The sequence below is a fragment of the Dermochelys coriacea genome, chromosome 15, assembly GCF_009764565.3.
Source record: "Dermochelys coriacea isolate rDerCor1 chromosome 15, rDerCor1.pri.v4, whole genome shotgun sequence".
Lineage (NCBI taxonomy): Eukaryota > Metazoa > Chordata > Testudines > Dermochelyidae > Dermochelys > Dermochelys coriacea.
Window position 1 is genome coordinate 790,175 of NC_050082.1, and position 21,354 is coordinate 811,528.

At 43.3% G+C, this 21,354-nt stretch overlaps 1 protein-coding gene and 1 long non-coding RNA gene across 2 annotated transcripts in view; one reads left to right on the forward strand and one right to left on the reverse strand.

The window, feature by feature from the left end:
* Window positions 1–3,253: 3,253 nt before the first annotated feature.
* On the forward strand, window positions 3,254–20,125 carry LOC122456788. The gene is made up of 4 exons (XR_006275854.1): window positions 3,254–3,456; window positions 3,730–3,953; window positions 5,143–5,261; window positions 20,115–20,125. It is a non-coding gene; the product is annotated as an uncharacterized LOC122456788 (long non-coding RNA).
* LOC119843807 (HORMA domain-containing protein 2-like) overlaps window positions 6,758–21,354 on the reverse strand; it is a 28,841-nt gene continuing 14,244 nt past the window's right edge. The window contains 8 exon segments of the mRNA XM_038373691.2: window positions 6,758–7,021; window positions 12,233–12,300; window positions 13,820–13,846; window positions 15,596–15,616; window positions 18,407–18,443; window positions 19,962–20,025; window positions 20,297–20,395; window positions 20,398–20,440. Coding sequence (XP_038229619.2) covers window positions 6,793–7,021; window positions 12,233–12,300; window positions 13,820–13,846; window positions 15,596–15,616; window positions 18,407–18,443; window positions 19,962–20,025; window positions 20,297–20,395; window positions 20,398–20,440 — 588 coding nt within the window. The 3' untranslated portion in view covers window positions 6,758–6,792.

Consider the following 21,354-nt stretch of genomic DNA (forward strand, 5'->3'; position numbering starts at 1 on the left):
ACGATGCCCAAGAGGGAATGAAACCAGGTTAGGCTAATGATCCATCCAGTGTGGTATCCTTTCTCCACAATGGCCAGTACTGGATGCTCCAGAGAAATGTACAAAAACTCTTGTAGAAGACAGTTATGGAATAAACTGCCAATACGAAGTTTCTTTCATTGTTGTGTGCAGTGTTGTTATAGCCATGTCTTTCCCAGACCTGAAGAAGAGCTCTGTTTAGCTCAAACACTTGTCTCTTTCACTAACAGAAGTTGGTCCAATAAAAGATGTTACCTTATCCACCTTGTCTTTGTAAACCCCATCAGTCAGGGTTTATGCCCTGGGCCATGAGGGTTTATAAACCTTTACAAACTTCTATCCTATTTAATAAAACTGTTGATATTCTTAATCATATTTATGTTTCATTCTTCTTTAAAAAAATCCTACTAAGCTCCCAGACAAAATAAAAGGACTCGGTAGTGAATTCCAGTTCTCCAGGAGTTTCTTAATGCTAACCACAAGCAAGCCACAGTGATGCTCACCTGCTGAGAAGCCTTAGTGCAGAGTATGCTGTCTGCCCCCTTCACTCCCATGTCTTCTTTTTTAACTAAAATGTAAACATTATAATGTCAGACGTGTCAACTTTAAAGACATTGTCCAGCAGCGTGACTGGATTTGATAGATCAAAATATCATGGTGGCTTTGAAGTTGCACTTTGTTTTCAGAAGGTACTAACATTTCATTCTCAGAAACAAATACATTGTGGTATATTCTCATCTCCATAAGAACAGGAGTACTTGTGGCACCTTAGAGACTAACTAATTTATTAGAGCATAAGCTTTCATTGGCTACAGTCCATTTCATCGGATGCATAGAATGGAACATATAGTAAGAAAATATATATATATACATACAGAGAAGGTGGAAGTTGCCATACAAACCATAAGAGGCTAATTAATTAAGATGAGCTATTATCAGCAGGAGAAAAAAACTTTTGTAGTGATAATCAAGATGGCCCATTTCAGACAGTTGACAAGAAGGTGTGAGGATATTTAACATGGGGAAATAGATTCAATTTGTGTAATGACCCATCCACTCCCAGTCCCTATTCAAACCCAAGTTAATGGTATCTAGTTTGCATATTAATTCAAGCTCAGCAGTTTCTTGTTGGAGTCTGTTTTTGAAGCTTTTCTGTTGCAAAATTGCCACCCTTAAGTCTTTTACTGAGTTGCCAGAGAGGTTGAAGTGTTCTCCTACTGGTTTTTGAATGTTATGATTCCTGATGTCAGATTTGTGTCCATTTATTCTTTTGCATAGAAACTGTCCGGTTTGGCCAACATACATGGCAGAGGGGCATTGCTGGCACATGACGGCATATATCACATTGGTAGATGTGCAGATGAACGAGCCCCTGATGGCGTGGCTAATGTGATTAGGTCCTATGATGGTGTCACTTGAATAGATATGTGGACAGAGTTGGCATCGGGCTTTGTTGCAAGGATAGGTTCCTGGGTTAGTGTTTTTGTGCCTAAAGTACTCCTAAGGTGCCACAAGTACTCCTTTTCTTTTTGTTTTTGTTGTGTGGTGTGTGGTTGCTGGCGAGTATTTGCTTCAGTTGGGGGGCTGTCCGTAAGTGAGGACTGGTCTATCTCCCAAGATCTGTGAGAGTGAGGGATCATTTTTCAGGATAGAAAAGGAGTACTTGTGGCACCTTAGAGACTAACAAATTTATTAGAGCATAAGCTTTCGTGAGCTACAGCTCACTTCATCGGATGCATGATGATGCATGATGATGAAGTGAGCTGTAGCTCACGAAAGCTTATGCTCTAATAAATTTGTGAGTCTCTAAGGTGCCACAAGTACTCCTTTTCTTTTTGCGAATACAGACTAACACGGCTGCTACTCTGAAACCTGTGATTTTCAGGATAGGTTGTAGATCTTTGATGATGAGCTGGAGAGGTTTTAGTTGGGGGCTGAAGGTGACAGCTAGTGGCGTTCTGTTATTTTCTTTGTTGGGCCTGTCCTGTAGTAGGTGACTTCTGGGTACTCTTCTGGCTCTGTCAATCTGTTTTTTCACTTCAGCAGGTGGGTATTGTAGTTTTAAGAATGCTTGATAGAGATCTTGTAGGTGTTTGTCTCTGTCTGAGGGATTGGAGCAAATGCGGTTGTATCTTAGAGCTTGGCTGTAGACAGTGGATCGTATGGTGTGTCCTGGATGGAAGCTGGAGACATGTAGGTAAGTATAGCGGTCAGTAGGTTTCCAGTATAGGGTGGTGTTTTTGTGACTATCGCTTATTAGCACAGTAGAAAAATAGACACTCTGACAACAGTACAGCAGAGAGTGCACTTACTTTTAATGTGTGGTAGCAGAGTCCACATGTCCAGTTAGATTTACACCCCATCTTGCATGCACTAAGTCTCCATATAGACAAGCACTAAGAAATAAAACCTTACCCACAAGAACTACTCAGACAGAAGACAGGGTGGATACAAATAAATGATTTAAAATAAATAAATAAATAAATAACTAAAATTGGATTTTTATTTAAATTGGATTTTTTTGATAAAATGCTTTTTGAGGAAAAAAACTATTAAAGATAGTTTTAACTAAGATACATTATAGCTCAAAGAGATCTCATCATAGAATAGGGATTATAAATTCTAATTTTATAATATGAGACAATATAATCATGAAATGTTTAAGAAATGTTTTATAAATGAGTTCCAATAGTTCATGGATTAGGTACTCAATCTTATGGAGTGCTAGGAGCTTCTGTGTAGATTATTTAAGTTAATCTTTCTATCTACCCAATGGAACTCAGTGCTCAGTCTAGAAGATACCATCAGAGATGCTTAGTTTTTCAGTTCTCAAACAGTGGATTTGTGTGTCCAGAGATAACATGCTTGTTAACAGCAAAAATGTTTTAAAATAAATTAATAATATATAGAGGTGAGAAATAACAGACCTCAACTCTATTTTCCCACTGCAAATTTGTGTACAGAGAGTCAATCCCTTACCTCTCTCTAAAAGTGCAAAGTTTCAAAAAATTCAATGAATAGAAGATTGTTGAGGGCAGAATAGATCTGGAGAAGGAGAAGTCTGGAGATAAATGTGAGAAAGGAGGGACAGGCAGTAGAAACAAAAGTGAAACTATTTGAGCAGCATATTCCAGAAGTCTTGAGGTCTTTCTGAGTGTAGCCTTCATTGATTTGAGATCTATCACACTATTCTCTCACTAGAAGGGAAAACCTATAATGGCAGCAGGAACCATAAAAGAGACCCAGTTTGGGAATATTTTAATGAAGTTCCTCTACCTGTGGGTAAGACAGGCATGCATGCAAAATGCAAACAGTGCAACAAAGAAATGCAAGGCCAGGTTGCCAGAATGAAACAATATAATGAGAAGTGTTCCTTCTCAAGAGGAAGCTGTGTTGAAGACGATGAAAGGAACATGTCAGAACATGCAGGATCTTCAGGTTGGTAAACTTTTTTGTTTCATACTTCTTTCTTAGTATGCCTTCCTTCTGCACTATTCTTGAATTCTCATGTTTGAGCAAAAAATATAGTTGTTACTCTATGGTACTATCTTTTTAGATACAGTTGTGATCAAAAATAAATAGCTGAAATAGGCAGATCTTCCTTTTACAATTTCACCTTTAAAGTAGTACTGAGTGTCAGTGAAGGCAATGAGTAATAATAAATGAGCTGTATGGTAATAATGAATAACTGCATTGACTTATTTTGTTTAGGAGAATCCATCCTCAACATACAGGATTCTGAAGACTATCCACCTTCAAGATCACCATAATTTTCTATAGTTTCAGAGTTATCTGCCAATGATCGTGTTTCAGTCACATTATGTATATCACATAGCCACAGTATATCACATGTAGCAAAAAGAAAAAAAAATCTCCATCATCCAGAAACAACCATAGATAAGTTTATGATAAGAACCAGCAGATTACACAAAGAGGTAATTGATGAAAAAAATGCCCAGTTTGTTTATACAACAAACTCTCCTTTCCCTATGATTGAGAACCCACACTTCATTAACATGGTTCAGTCATTAAGACCAGGATACAGTCCATCCAACAGAGCAGATGTCGCAGGCAAATTTCTGGATAAAGTGTATGAAAGAGAAATTGAGCAGTGTGCAAAACGTCTGGAGGGTAAAATTGTTAACCTGAGTCTTGATGGGTGGAGTAATGTCCACAATGATCTTGTTGTATGTGCTTGTGTGACAACAGAAGAAGGGAATGTCTTCCTTACAGAAACAATTGATACATCAGGAAATGCACACACAGCAGAATACTTATAAGAAGTAGCAGTAAAAGCTATAACAAACTATGAAAAAAAATTCAAATGTCTAGTGCGCATCTTGGTCACAGACAATGCTGCAAATGTATCCAAGATGAGAAGAAATTATTTAGAAGAGAGTCCCAAGCTTATAACATAGGTTGCAGTGCTTATTTGATGCACCTCCTAGCCAAAGACTTTTGCAAAATACTTCTGTAACAACCACTTTGCAGCAGCTGCTCTGCAAAAAGTAGGAGGAACCAAGCTAACTCTCCCACAGGACGTGCGATGGAACTCAGCAGTGGACTGTTCTGAGCACTAGATCAAGAACTGGCCTAATCTGATGACAGTTTGTGAACAAAATCGTGAAAAAAATAGATGGCCCTCTCACAGCCAAAGTTCCCAACATTGGGCTTCAGAGAAATGTTGAACACATGCTGAGTACCCTGAAGCCTATTTCTGTAGCCTTGCACAAAATGCAGGGAAATCGCTGTTTTATTGATAAAAAAGAAAAGGAGGACTTGTGGCACTTTAGAGACTAACAAATTTATTTGAGTATAAGCTTTCATGAGCTACAGCTCACTTCATCGGCATCCAATGAAGTGAGCTGTAGCTCACGAAAGCTTGTGCTCAAATAAATTTGTTAGTCTCTAAGATGCCACAAGTACTCCTTTTCTTTTTTGCGAATACAGACTAACACTGCTGCTACTCTGAAACCAGTTTAATTGATGACGTTGCTGAAGTTTGGAAAGAACTGAGTGAGATCTTAAAAAGAGAAATATGCAATGACAGAGTTAAATTACAAGCATTAAAAAAACTCTGACCGGCAGAAGGGTTACACAAATATTCTCAATACTTGATACCAGGGTCAAACTTTAACTGTTGAAGAAGAGGAGTTGCTCTGACATGGACATCCAGCAATCATCCCTCCATAATGCCAACTATAATAAACTTCAGAGCTAAGGGTGATGATGTTGGAAAGAAAGTCACATCAGTGAACTGGTGGAAATCACTTAAGCACTTGGATTCAGAGACTGTTGAAATTATAATCTCACTTTTAACAGCAGGCGCTTCTTCTGCCAGTGTAGAAAGAATATTTTCTTCCTTTGGACTAATTAATTCCAAACTGAGAAATTGTTTGGGATCTGAAAAAGCAGGAAAGGTTGTTTTTCTTTTCCAGATTATGAACAAACAGGAAAATGACGACTGAGTTAGCTGCAGCAGCCAATATTTTAAGTTTCTCATGTTGACCTGGCTGACATAGTCTATTTAATTTTTGTTTTTAAATATTTCATTTAACTATTTTAATTAAAAACAACTTTAACAAAAACAAATCTGATTTTAAAACTTGAATGTTTAACTAAATTCACAAAAAGAAAAGGAGTACTTGTGGCACCTTAGAGACTAACAAATTTATTTGAGCATAAGCTTTCATGAGCTACAGCTCACTTCATCGATGAGTATAACCATTTATATACTCACTTTCTGGAGAAATACCAACCTAGCCAAGTATGTTTGCTCCTCATACTGAGGTAAAGGGAAAGGATGTGTCCCTTTTCCATTACCCAGCTGTATTTCTTACACAGTTTGTGACTATTTCCTTAAAAAGCAGGTGCCACATCTTTATGCACTGAATGGTACTATTCTATTTTGCATGCTGTCATAAATATGAAGGGAAGAGTAAACACCTTTAAAATCCCTCCTGGCCAGAGGAAAATCCTTTCACCTGTAAAGGGTTAAGAAGCTAGGATAACCTCGCTGGCACCTGACCAAAATGACCAATGGGGAAACAAGATACTTTCAAAGCTGGAGGAGGTGGAAAAACAAAAGGTTTTCTCTGTCTGTGTGATGCTTTTGCCAGGAACAGAACAGGAATGGAGTCTTATAACTTAGTAAGTAATCTAGCTAGATGTGCGTTAGATTCTGTTTTGTTTAAATGGCTGATAAAATAAGCTGTGCTGAATGGAATGTATATTCCTGTTTTTGTGTCTTTTGTAACTTAAGGTTTTGCCTAGGGGGATTCTCTATGTTTTGAATCTGATTACCCTGTAAGGTATTTACCAGCCTGATTTTACAGAGGTGATTCTTTTACTTTTTCTTCAATTCTGCTTTTAAGAACCTGATTGCTTTTTCCTTGTTCTTAAGATCCAAGGGTTTGGATCTGTGTTCACCCATGCAAATTGGTGAGGATTTTTATCAAGCATTCCCCAGGAAAGGGGGTATAGGATTTGGGGAGGATTTTGTGGGGAAAGATGTTTCCAAGCGGGCTCTTTCCCTGTTATATATTTGTTAGACACTTAGTGGTGGCAGCAATAAAGTCCACGGGCGAAAGGTAAAATAGTTTGTGCCTTGGGGAAGTTTTAACCTAAGCTGGTAAAAATAAGCTTAGGGGGTTTTCATGCAAGTCCCCACATCTGTATCCAAGAGTTCAGAGTGGGGAAGGAACCTTGACACATGCTGTCTCATCACAACAGATTTCTGGGTCCAGATTTCACCTTTCTAGTCTTTGTTCCCTTTTACGGTGGCATGTGTTGCTCATGGGAGTTAACAGGAGGGGAAATCAGCTCGACAGGGCAGACTGTTCTCCACTTACCATCACTGTAGTAGAAGAGTTTCATGGTGAGGGTAATGTCATTGGGAAGGGGCCCGAGGTTCTGCATTAAGAGGTACAGCTTACGGATCAGCAGGATGCTACCTTTCTTAATCTCTTCACTGCTCACCCCCTTTGCAAAGCTCATTTTGGTGCTGTAGCCAAAACAAAAGAGCAACTGAATCATTAATGTCCAAACCCCAATTAAAAATATTCAGCTCCCACTGGTTTGTCTTGCACTACAGTAACAGAGCTTCAGTGCTTTTATGTAGGCCTAGCATGAATAGGGAAGTGACGCAGACTTTCAACAGTGGGAGATGGCATGAAGGAACACAATAGTCCAGAGTTAAGAATCGTGTAATTGACAAGTGAACAGATATTGTAACTGGGGCAGTAAACTTCATTATACAAGCGTCATGATTCACTTGTTAGTACGACTAAATTGGGCACAAGCAGCCACGATGCAAGTGCCTTTCACCTACTTGACTAGCTTCTAAATAATTTTCCTCTAAGTAATGGGGGGAAATGTGTGAGAATCACATGTACAACAAACTCAAAGAGGTTATGTTCAAGTCTGTCCTGTTCTAATTGAAGTGTGTTGAATGCCCTAACTTCAGTCCTAACATGACATGTTAGTCCAGGGATAAAATTTTCTAGCTTGCCTAAGAGACACAGGACCCTAACTCCATCAATTCGCAATGAGACTTAGGCTCCTACATGTAGTTTATTCAAAGAACAGGACATTTTAATGAGGCCTGTAACCCATTTAGAAAGTCTTTGAGAGAATACAGGCTTGCTACCAAAAGTTACAAAAAGTTGAGATGATTTAAGAAAAGGCTTTTTTCTGGAAAAATAAAAGGACATAGCCCTAAGTATGTCTAGTGAGTAGAGTTTAGTGTCTGTTGGAGAATCTTGAAGCTTACGAAAAAATATTGGTAAGGCAATAAATTATATGGAAGACTAAAAATGCTTTTGGTAAAAAATTTGGATGATGCCTTAGGAAACAAAGTATACAGAGAATGAATCATCAAATCTTGAATTTTGGTTATCCTGCCAGCCAAGGTGATGACTACCAAACACACAATTTTAACAGAGAAGTAAAAATAGGAGCTGTGGAAACGGCGAACTGTTGACACTGGGAGCTGCGGGAAGCCGTGCCTGCGGACAGTCAACATAAACAAAATGTCTCGCGGCAAACCACGGGATTACCCTGATGGGCCGCGTGCCAAAGGTTGCCGACCCCTGTTTTAGTGACTGCAGCAGTCATTGAACATACTGCAGTGTCAGACATCCAGTGAGGCATGCAGAGCTGTCTTGGCCACCAACTGGCTTCTGTAACCACTGCCTTCAGTTCATCTAGGGAAGCAGTGGGGGCAAAAGATCTATCTGGTTTTAAGATTCTACTTGATAAGTTTATGGAGGAGATGGTATGATGGGATAATAGGATTTTGGTAAGTAATTGATCTTTAAATATTCAGGGTAAATAGGCCAAATCCCCTGAGATGGGATATTAGATGGATGGGATCTGAGTTACCCAGGAAAGAATTTTCTGTAGTATCTGGCTGGTGAATCTTGCCCATACGCTCAGGGTTTAGCTGATTGCCATATTTGGGGTCGGGAAGGAATTTTCTTCCAGGGCAGATTGGAGAGGCCCTGGAGGTTTTTCGCCTTCCTCTGTAGCATGGGGCATGGTTGACTTGAGGGAGGCTTCTCTGCTCCTTGAAGTCTTTAAACCATGATTTAAGGACTTCAATAGCTCAGACATGGGTGAGGTTTTTCATAGGAGTGGGTGGGTGAGATTCTGTGGCCTGCGCTGTGCAGGAGGTCAGACTAGATGATCAGAATGGTCCCTTCTGACCTTAGTTTCTATGAATCTATGGTCTCCTGAGGAGGTTTTTCAGACAGATGTAAAACCTTTCCCCTGAAGAAAATTGTTGTTAGCCAATAAGGCTTGATTATCAGCTATGCGAGTCTGCAAACTAGCAGATGCGTAAACTTTTCTCCCCAGAAGATCCATCTGCTTCGGCTCCTTGTTCCTGGGTTTAGTTTAGGGGGCCAGGCAGCTTAGACCTTTCCTAAGCTATCATTACAACCAAAGACCCATGGCCTGGCTGTGTAACAAAGTAGTCAAACGCCTCAAAAAATACAAATGATCTGCCCTCTTAGATGGCAAACTCGAGAATGCCTTTCATTAATAGGCATGATCCAACAACCTTGGGATACCGGGTGCAGGATGTCAATAAGTTATGTGACCTCTCCTGGACATTCTCCAGGAGAATCTCTAAAGTACCCACCATTCTTTTAAGGAGCTCCTTTAACGCCCTGACTTTGCGTATTGTGGTCATATCAGACAGAGTCATGGTCATGTCAGATGGCCAAGGAACAGGCTGGTCCTCATAGTCCTCCATGAGGACTTCCTCACCAATTTTCAGGAGTTCCTGATGAGATGAATGAGACTCCCTAAAAGAATCCCTAAGGGAAAAGGGCAATTTTACTCTGGACCTTGATGAATCTATTGAAATCCTGGGAGCGGGTTGGCTTCTGAAAGCCTCTCCCTTAGCCTAAAGGGAGGAGCCAATAAACCCAGGGTTCAAGTAAAAGCAGGGGATAACAAATGATTAAACAGGAATGGGAGTGAGGGTCACAGGGTCAAAAGCAGGAAGCCAGAACGGGACGCTGAGCAGAGAACCCCAGACAAGGCCCACTGCTCCTCAAAGGCGTCCAGGGAGCCAGTGGATGCGGCCCAGAGGAACTCTGTGAGGATATGTGAGCAAAGCGAGAAGCGGAAAAACCCCACAGTCACAGAGCACCTCCCTGTCCAGCATCCTCTTCCTGGTATGGTGGATAGCTACCTTGGCCAGCGCCAGGAAGAAGATGACCAGGAGGTCTTGCAACTTCATGGGGCCATGGATAGGGTGTGCAGACATCAGAAGGTCCAGGGAAAATTGCAGCCGGAAGCTGAGGAGAAGGTTCTGGAGGAGCCAGAAAAGGGGCTGCAGCCTGGTCCATTCGAGATAGATGTGCACCAGGATCTCCCTCACGCCACAGAAGGGGCAAATGTCAGGAAGGGGGCTGTACTGCACCAAGTACATGCCTGTGCACACGGTTCCATGAAGGAGCCACCAACTAATATTCCTGGCAGGCCATGGAACCAAGGTGGAATACAGACTGGCCCAGCAGGGCTCCTCACCCTCCACAGGTGGTAGGAGGCCCTGCCATTTGGTGTCGGGGCAGGAGACAAGGATGAGGAAATTAAAAATATGGAGCATGAGCATGTACAACTGTGTCATAGGCATGGTTCAGTAACGCAGAGGGGGCAGCCGGAGCTCACGGGGGCAGGCACTGATGACAAGGTCCAGGGGGCCAGGGGCAGGCGGGGAGCATTCTCCCACAGGCTGGTTCTTGAGACACATAAATAAGCAGTTGATGGAAGAGGCTGAGGTCTCCATAGAGACCAAGAGGGCCAGGTTTACAAACCACATGGGAAGGGCATATGATACTACAAATGTGGAAACCAGGGAATGAGACCTCTCTGAAGCACTCCTTCCAAGGCCATTCACATGTTGCTAGATGAGGTGGAGATTTCCTAGAAGGGCTCCTGATGCCATGCAAAGATGAGGATGCAAATGTATAAAATTCCTTTCACAGAGGTGCTGATTCCTGAGGTGTAGAAAGAGGAAGAGCCTCACATCTGACAGCATAAAAGATAATCACCAACACCACAGAGCTTGGACACGGAAAAAATTTCATCTTCGGAACATTTGGCTGTGGTACCAAAAGAGTCCTGCATACTGGAGAAAAAGGACAGAAATCTAGCAATGGGGACTCCTGTGATAGAAGGTGATGTCAAAGCAACTTTAGTAGATGAAGAAGGAAGCACCCATGACTCCAAGATATATGGTAGTGATGCTCACAGTACCGAGATAATGTTGTCAGTCACTGAAGGTATAGGATGCAGTACCATAGCTAAGGAACATGATCCTCCCAGTCTTTGAAGTCTCACAATACCAATGTGGTTTCAAAGGAGTTATTTTAGACAAGTCCTCTTCTTTGTTGGTACCAGGGATGGCAATCGATGCTGAGCCCTGTCTGGAGATCTTCTTTTCTGGCTCCGGCAGCAGGAACTACTGATTGACCTGAGGATGAATGACAAGAAGACTCAGAGTGCTTGACAGCAGCATGAAGTCTTCTGAGGAGAAAGATCTATCTCCCAGAAAGATGTCTCTTATAGCTGAAGCACTCATTGAAACTGGTTTCAAAGCCAGAAGAGACTGTTCCCAAGGGGGTACCTCAGAGTCAGACACTCCACATAGATCTTTCCATTAAAAATAATTTTAAACCGGCATCGTGAGCCCTCTGTATGTGTTTAGAAAGAGTTATAAATGGCACACTAGCTAGGGATATGAGACTCGCCTAAACACTTTCTAGATGCATCATGGGCAGGCAGAACAGTCTTGCAGGCAGGGCAGATTTTAAAGCTCAGAGACCTGTTCTCTGCCATCAGACTTAGTCGTTGGTACTGAGGAAAGACTCATAGAAAGCAAAATTGCTTTAATTTATGTTTGTTTGTTTGTTTGTTTTAGCAGCAAGCTTAACTTAAATTTACCAAGAAAATACATTAACTCCAAGCTAACTATCTACAACTCTAAACTACTAAAATGCTAAGAGGAAGCAGGAGGACACTGTGGGATGTGACTTGCTACCATGGCCAGTGAGAAAGAACTGAGTAGCTGTTGGGGCTGCCCCCCCCTTCACACCCTGCCGTAGGGGGCAGATGGGGCACATGTACAGCCCCAGCAGACACTGCCAGCTAAAAGATTCCAGGCTCACGCACACAGGGCACGTACACCTACAGTGGGAGCCGAACAAATGTTTGAAGAAGACAATCCCCAGGGTGTCGATATTATGCTGCACGCAAGGGTGGGTCATTGGCAGCCAGAGATCGAACGTGGGACCTCTGAATTTCAAAGCACGACACTACTGCCTAAAGTACAACACCCTGCTCTGTTAGCCGAGGCTGTAGCAGGCTCGTCAAATTCTATGTATGGCCCAGCCGCCACCAGCAGAGTGCTACACAGAGTGGGTGTGGGATACATCAATCTTGTCCTTAATTCAGCTCTGCTGCATCTAGATGTTACAGTACATGTACTGTGATATGTAAGCTCATCAGCGCAGGAGTTCAGATCCAGCAGGATGCCGAGTACCCTTAATTTCCACTGAGTTCAATGGCAGATGAAGCCATTCAGCACCTCGTGATATTGGAGGGGTGCATGATACAACCACAAGGGATAGTTTTCACTTTAAAAATGTTTTGATGAAACAAATTTATCACTGTGTATTTTTCAGAAATAAAACAGAGCCATTACCTGATGATGTCCATCTGGGGCCCGTCCTTTGTATACTTGAATTTGAACTGATACAGCTCAGTCACCCTCTAGACATTCACAAAGGGAGCAGAAAAAAAACAAGTCTTTCAGTAACATGCTCCCAAAGAAAGCTCAATAGATTGTGCAGGAAACTCTCTGGTGTCCATGCTTCCTCATTCTTATGCCTGTCTAGCAGGATCAAATTATTGACTAGGCTCCATTTTGATCTCAAAAATCATCTGCAGATTTTCTTAAAAGAAGCAAATACAAATTCACTTCTGGGCTGAGAAGAAACATGAGAAACTCCAACTCAAAAGGAAGTTGGGGGAGAAAAATCAGGAGCCACTTAAAACAGGAGGCCATAATGCAAACGGCATGCTAACTAGAGCTTACGCTAGTAATGCTATGCTTCGGGCTGGTTGAAAATTTTGCATCCAAATGGGTTTCCGATGGAACACTGGGTTTCTGACTAAATAATTTTTTGTCAAAATTTTTCTCCTGAACACAGAAAAATGTTGATTTTGAAATGCTGCTGCAGGGTCTCACGGGAGTTCTAGTTCACGTGCCTCTTGCTCCCATTTGCTTCTAGGGCCAGGCTCCCCAGCCAGACTACATCTGTGTGATGCACCCAGGCCACGCAACTGCCACTGCCAAGAGGGACCTGTGGTGCACCCTGGCCACCCCCTTCCCTTGCCAAGAGGGAGCCTCTGGTGCATCATGGGAGATGCAGTCCTACCAGGGAACTCATAGAGGTGAATGGGAGCGTGAGGTGTTGGAACTACAACTCCTATGGGACAGCGGCAGCATATCAGAATGAAAATATTTCCGTTTTCGATATTTTGCGGAAAACTCAAAATTTTCTGAGGAAAATAAGAAACCATAAACAGCTCTGGCTATAACACATTTAAAGGGCATTTCGGTAAGGGTTTGGAGGGGGATAATAATCCCAGCCTTGGTAGCCAAGTATATGGAGTAAATTCTTGCTCTTCTTCCATGAGCCGCATTGGGGGGGCAGTGGAACAGTAGTGAATGAGCAAAGGTTCTGTCTTTACAGGACAGATGAAGACATAATGGCTCACGGGGCAATACAGAGCAGGGTGACATTCACCACTGTACAAAAGGACCATCACATGCTCTATGCACCACCTACATCCCAGGGCTGAAGTGGTGAGTAGGCCTGGCAGTGGACCTCTCTGATCAGGCTGAAAGTCACCCTTTAACAGTGCTGCTGACAGCTGGTGCATAAAAGAACAGTGTGCATTATCCTCACCTCCTGCTTCTGGTCTTCAGCAGAAGGAAGCAAGGTCCTACCTATGCCCCTGAGCTACCCAACAAGCATCACCAGGTGCAACATTACAGGCCCACAGCCTAGTGCTCAACAGGGGCACTGGATCACCACTCTGCCTGGCATCCGAGTTGGTCTGCTGGGGTGAAGGCATAAGAGAAAGAGGTAGCTTATGTCTCCTCGCTCAGCCATGCATACCTGTCAAATCAAGGCAGAATTTAACCCTATGAGCCCATTCCAAATATACTACAACTCACCCCTGCAATTGATTTCCCCCTAAGTAGAGCTTGACTACTCCTTACTTGTGGCTCCTTGGGATTGGTGTAAATCTGTTTTAAGAAAGTATAGTGAATGCATCTTTCTCTCTGATAAAATGTAGAGGTGAGAAGTAAACAAACAATTGAATCTCTATCATGCCCTAAGAACACGGGGTATGTCTAGACTGCAATCCTGGATTGTGACCACCCATCCCTTCACTTAAGCGATGTCTCCTGACCATTTTAAACATTAAATTGATCCTGATCATAATTGCATTGTATACTGGAGGGCAGCAGAAATCTACACTTGATACGCTAAGGTAAATTGTGTTTCCCTAAAATGTCCCTTAAAATAAAGCGCTGTCCCTTATTTTTCATGTGGCTTTCCCTTATTTCCATCCAACAAAGGTGGTCGCCCTAGCTGTGACTGCAGCTTGAGCTGATATACACAACCTAGCTTTAATCTCGCTAGCTTGGATCTGGGAACAGTGAAGCTGCTGGTTTGGGGTTGGCTTGTATAGCCCGGGCCAATGCTTGCAATGACGCAACTTCACTGCTCCGGGGCCAAGCTCTCCATAAAAGATCAAACCATAGGACTGTCTATACAATAGCCTTCCTCTGGCAGCAGCCAATACCTGTTGCTACAGAGTAAGGTGGAAAAGTGTGAAATTTTGCAGGGCTCAGGGGAGATCCCATCCTGACCCTCAGCAGCGATCAATGAATGCCCTCATGCATGAGGATTAGTTACCCGGATCTTCGCTCTGGTGTCTAGAATACCTACAAGTGCTTTACAAAGGTATGTGTCAGAGGCTGGCCGTGCACAATCTCTGCAACACCAAGGGTGCCAATGGCAACTTGCCAGAAACCTGAGGGCTAAAGCGTTTGTCCCATCAGCGGTAACAAGAAGGCAACTGAAGAGAGTGCTCATAGAGAGGGGAAGGGAAGGAGGCAGTTGCCCATTTCTGTTTGGGGCATAGGCAGAAGGAAGCAGCAATGTGAAGCACATGGCAGTGCTTGTAATCAGTATCCTAGACCTGGGCTCTGTTTACGCTACAGACTTCTGCTGGCACAGGTACATCAGCCAGGGGTGTAAAGAAGTCCCTACAGTAGATGCAGATATACCAGCAAAGCTGTGCTTTTACTGGTATAGCTTGCTTTGCTTGTGGGGGGTTGTTTTACTTTCATAGAATCATAGAATATCAGGGTTGGCAGGGACCTCAGGAGGTCATCTAGTCCAACTCCCTGCTCAAAGCAGGACCAATCCCCAACTAAATCATCTTTAGTTGGATCCACACCAGGAGCACTTTGCCAGGATTATATACTGGTGTTCCTATACCAGTAAACTGTTCCTAGTGTGGACATGGCCTTAGTGATTTAAGGATGAATATGCTGCACCACTGATGGAGGCAAAAGCTGCATCCAGCAAATGTTCCCATGCAACCTAAGAAATTAACATTTATCTTGTGAAGAGAAAAGGAGTACTTGTGGCACCTTAGAGACTAACAAATTTATTAGAGCATAAGCTTTCGTGAGCTACAGCTCACTTAGCTCACGAAAGCTTATGCTCTAATAAATTTGTTAGTCTCTAAGGTGCCACAAGTAATCCTTTTCTTTTTGCGAATACAGACTAACACGGCTGCTACTCTGAAACTTGTGAAGAGAGAAGCTATTGCTTCTAAACTGAGGCTAACTCCATTGCTATGAGCTCTTTAACGCTCCCTAATTATGGACAGAGATGGGCAGAAGGGACCTTGGTTTAACATCTCATCCAACCACTGTGGGGAAGGAAAACACCTTGCATTCATTTAACGAACGACTTACTGCCAGGACAGCCATATGTAACTGGAAGAGAAGATAAGAGCCTAGTCAAAATCTAAGTGCCTCGAGTAATGAAGGACTAAATACATTCAATGGTTTGCAAGTCAGGGCTTTTCATACATACCCTTGCTAATTCAGATGCACTTGGGTGCAACATCAGTGACACCCTGTGGCCAGTTTTATTAACTACATCAGGGGTCGGCAACCTTCGACACAAGGCCTATCAGGGTAATCCGCTGGCGGCCGCAAGACGTTTTCTTTATGTTGACCGTCTGCAGGCACAGCCCCCTGCAGCTACCAGTGGCCAAGGTTTGCCGTTCCCGGCCAATGGGAGCTGCGGGAAGCGGCGGCCAGCACATCCCTGCGGCCCACCGCTTTCCGCAGCTCACATTGGTCAGGAATGGGAGCTGCGGGGGGCCGCATCAAGGTAAACAAAACATCTCGCGGCCCGCCAGCGGATTACCCTGGTGAGCCGCGTGCTGAAGGTAGCCAACCCCGAAAAACAATCACATTTTTCCAAAGATCTATAAATAAGGCCCTACCAAATTAACGGCCATGAAAAACACATCAGAGACCGTGAAATTTGGTCTCCCCCAGTGAAATCTGGTCTTTTGTGTGCTTTTACCCTATACTATACTGTTTTCAAGGGGGGAGACCAACATTTCTCAGATTGGAGGTACTGACCCAAAAGGGAGTTGTGTGGGGGTCGCAAGGTTTTGGGGGGGGGGGGAATCATGGTATTGCCACCCTTACTTCTATGCTGCCTTCATAGCTGGGTAGCCAGAGAGTGGCGGCTGGTGACTGAAGGCCCAGCTCTGCAGGCAGCAGCAGCAAGGAGTGGCAATCCTATACCAGGCCATCCTTACTTCTGGGCTGCTGCTGGCGGCAGCTCTGTCTTCAGAGCTGGGCTCCTGGCCAGCAGCTGCTGCTCTCCAGTTGCCCAGCTCTGAAGGCAGCACTGCCGCCTGCAGCAGTAAGCTTAGCAGTACAGCACCCACCCACGACAATAACTTTGTGACCCTCCCCTCAACTCCTTTTTGGGTCAGGACCCCTACAATTACAACACACTGAAATTTCAGATTTAAATAGCTGAAATCATGAAATTTACTATTTTTTAAATCCCAGGACTATGAAATTGACCAAAATGGACTGTGAATTTGGTAGGGCCCTATCTATAAAATAGCTGTATAGCCAGTCTCGCCTCACAGCGTTCTCGCTTAACAGATTACTTCTGTTTAAAGCTACTTGATACTGGCATCCTTCTCTATTCAAGTCCAATATAAGATCCCTTTGTTTATTATGAATCTCACTGTTTTTACCCCACCTGCCATTAGCTACGAGGTTTCAGTCTTTGATCTCTGATATGGATCTCATCACAGACACCTAACAACTTGTTCACCTAGGGACTACACTATGGCAAGGAACTGTACTTGACACTAGCCTTGTAAACCACTTGAAAGCTTTGGCTAGAGAAAGAATTAGTTCACTTGCTTACTGAAACAAAGGAACTGCCTCAGTAGATCAAACCAGTGACCCACCTGGTCCAGTACCATCTCCATGACATTGACCCGCACCAGATGCTTCAAAGGAATGTGCAAAAAACTTGGGAGTGGATAATTATGGAATAACTGCTCAGAGGAGTTTTTTCCTAATCCCTATCAGTTAGAAGTTGATTTATGCTCTGAAGTATGAGGATTTGAATCTCTTGTAAATGGTGGCGACCATTATGTATTTAAAGCTGACTGTTTGAATGGTCAGTAAGCAAGTATTTGAGTTCAGAACATTTCACATCATTTCATCTATGACAACAGTAGAATTGACATAGACAAGCGTCTGTCTGATCAGCAGTGCAGATATTGACAAGAATCCATCTGGTTTAGGTAAGAGTCATTCTGATATAGATGACAGTCTGATGAACAACGCTGACACACAGAGAGCAATCAGCACTTTGTATTTACAGGTCAGATTTTCCTCAGATTGCGTAAGTGAGGGCTGGGATTACTTAAAAATGTGCATTTATTGTGAATCCAGGTACTCAAGCCTTGTAGTTGAAAGAATACAAAAAGGAAAGAAAATCTAAACTCAAGGCAGGTCTACACTTTAAAATGTTGCATTGGCACAGCTGCACGCCGCCGTAGTGTTTAAGTGAAGACGCTCTTAGGTCTTCAGTTGGCAGAGCTAATCCACCTCCCTGAGAGGCAGTAGCTATATCAATAGCAGAAGCTTTTCTTTCAGCATAGCACTGTCTGTCTACATGGGGTCGGGGGTGGTTGGTTAGTATAACGATGTCGCTCAGGGGTATGGATTTTTCACATCCCTGAGCAATGTAGTTACACCGATATAAGTCTGAGGCAAGGAGATGGTAAAAGAAGGGGTAAAGGAAAGAGGGAGCAGAGAAGAATATGGCAAAGAAAAAAGGCAGGGAGAGAGATTTGCTTTGACTGACAGAATCTGCATCCATCCATTAAAGGATGTGAATGTAGAAGAGAGAATGCAGGGGAGAACCCTGCAGCCTGCAAATTAGTGTGGAAACCATTCACAACAAGCAGGTCTAGACGCTAATAATGGTTACTACGCTACGCTAGCTAAAGGAGTAAGAGTCCACATCACAAACACACAGAGCAGCTTTCCTTCCTTCCCTGTGGCACAGATCTCTATTGTGTACTTGTTCTGTATGTACAGTTTCCACTGGGATCACTGGCGAATATATAGCAGAGATGCTCCCTGCAGGAATGCACAAGGAAAACTGGAGCGGAATTTTGCCCATTGTTTGTGAAGAAAGATATATTACCAAAATATCAAACAAAAACTTACATAGTTCTTTTCCAAAGCATCAAAAGAGCCCTGAATCCTGCCAGGAAAGAAATGTTAGTAACTAGTCATGCCAGTCTAGCAGCAGGAAATCCTTACTTATTAGATGGAGTTTAGAGTGCACATTTACAAACATTAAGCAGTACAGAGCTGACAGCATTTTTAGCTTGTAACGCCCTCTTCAGGTCACTCAGCAATTAAGGGTCTCTTCTCCCCTCCATATGTGTGCACAGTTTATACACTAAGGCTCTGCTCCTGTGAACACTTCTTACTAGGCGTCCTGGGACTACTCAAAATAGTAAACCGTAGACTGGGTAGTAATGGCTAGATCGTTGGCCCCATTCTGGTTTCTTTGTGCTGATGGATCCAGCCAGCTGGGTGTTCCTTTGGCATAGCGATGAGGAAGGAGGCATGGTTGGAGTGCTGCTGCAATCATGATTTTAGGCTGCTCTAAACTATCCTGAGACAGTGCAGAACTGGCCCCAGGACTGGAGAACTGTATATGGCTCCTCTGCAGCCTCCTCATCTGAGCCTGGTGCTTACAGGACACAGAAGATAACTGAGCCATAAGTATTTGCAGGATTGGGCTCTTACAGTATTTAAGCAACACAGAAGTGCTACACTCCCTATAACAACTCCCTCTGCTGATAGGAAGGAGTAACGCCATGTTTCTGAAACCTGAAGAAGAGCTCTGTATACACTTGAAATCTTGTCTTTCTCATCAACAGAAGTTGGTCCAACACAAGATATTACCTCACCCACCTTTCTCTCTGTGTTTCTGAAATGCATTTATTAACTATAACTCTAGAAAGCTAAGGGCCCTAGTTATGCCCCCAGAAACAGACACAACTTCCATTAAAGAGAAAAAACGGCACATACTAGTTAAAAATCAATCAAGCATAAAAATCACTTTAAAAACTAGAAATAGCAAATAGATAACCTATGGAAACAAGTAACCTCACAACTTTGTTTAGAGTGAGCCTCATTCCTCCCTTACCTGCTTTGTTTGTTCAATTGAGGGCCTGATCCCGCTCTCATTGAGGTCAATGAGATCACATTTACATTGGAAGCTCGTTGGAGAGGGACCATGTCTTCGTTATATACAGTGCCAAGCACACATAGCTTTTATAATAAATCAGTGGGTATTGCTTTGCCAAATCCAATACCATTGGCCCTGAAGGATTTCAAATTTAGGAAGTAAAGGCCTGTGGTACAATGCCATATTGCTGTTCAGCATAATCAAATCATAGGACTTGTCTACACCAACAGTTAGACTGCGGAAAACTGAGATTAAATCAATCCCACGCAAGCTTGCTGCAGTCTAACTGCCTGAGTGCACCCTGCTGACGTGGGTTAACAGCTCTTTAATGCACTTTGAGCTCGTCCCATTTCAAAGAAGACTAGATTGAAGCGCTCCAGCAAACCGTCAATGCATACCAGCAGGGTGCACACGGACATTGGAGTGCAGCAGACTAGTGCAGGATAGATTCATACCCCATCTTGTCGCGGTCTAATTGTTCATGTAGGCAAGCCCTAAGTTTCACTGTTATTCACTTACCACTTGACTATCTGCCGTGACCCCAGGCAGTTCTTATCTTCCCGAAGGATTTTTAGACAGAGATCTGCAAAACAAAAGTTAGCATAGAGTTACAAAGCTTATCTGGAGCCACTGGGCAAACACTGAAATCAAGTCAGTCATCAAGATATGAAGTATTTTTTCTGGAAACACTTCCTGAGCTGGAAGAATGGTTTTAACAGCATCCCAGGTGGGCTAACAGAGGCTCACTGCTGTAGTTTAGACTGAACTTGTCAAATATGTGAACGGCACTGACCTAATCTGTACTAGGCAAAGATAATGCATAGAAACATAGTAGCATGCATTGAAAACATTACTATCTAAATAGCGAGTTCCATATGAGCTCTCTGGGAAGAGCCCTCTTAGGTACGTTATACAGGAGACAGAGATGGACAAATGCCTTTTCACCAGCACCATGACTGCTGGTCAGTGGCAATTTTGTGTGGAAACAACACTGATTCCTGAAAAAAGACAAAGACAAAAATATTATTGGTTTTAGACCACTGCAAAGGCCCAGCGCTAGACGGGAGAATCAGCAGGTTTCGAGGTAGTCTAAATTGGGGTAATTTTACCCTTTCTTTTGGTTTCCATAGTGTGTATGCCACTCACTTACATGTTGGTGGACTGAATATAACTAGCTCAAGGAGCATCTAACACAATTAGTCCAAAGTTTATTGCTACACAAAAGCTTTCGCTGACAGTATTAATACATTGTCATACAGGCAGAGAACTATTGCCACAGTTCCACAGGGCTGGTGTTACTGAATTCCAGTGACAAAACAGGGCTCTGAGGTCTACACACTGGAAAAGAAGTGCTATTCGGGGGGCAGGGGGGGAGGCGGCGCTTCTCAACTGCTCAGATATTTTCAATCCAGAACGCAGACACAGTTTGCAGAAAGGCTTCCAACAAAACCAAAGGTTATACGCAAATCCGGTTTCTAAAAGAATGTGGGATTCTGCTTAGTAAGAGCTAAGCACTCATACACTTTTCCATGCCTAGGACTCCGTTTATTATGAATAAGGCTAAGATTTTGTCATGGGCAACAAATAAAAATTCATGGGGCCCGTGACTTTTCCTGAACATAACCACACACACCACGGCAGAGATGCACAGCCCCAGCTGCAGCCCCCACTGCGGGGCAGGGGCACACGGCCCCAGCAGCAGCCCCCGCTGCAAGCCACGGGGCAGGAGCGTATGGCTCCGACGGCGGCTCCCACCATGAGGCTATGTGGGGAGCATAGCCCCGGCTCCAGCCCCAGCCACTGCTACAGCTGCTGACAGCTGAAGAAGTCACCAAGGTCCAGTAAAGCCATGGAATCTGTGACTGCCATGAGCTCCGTGACTAAATCGTAGCCTTAATTATGAATACTAAAC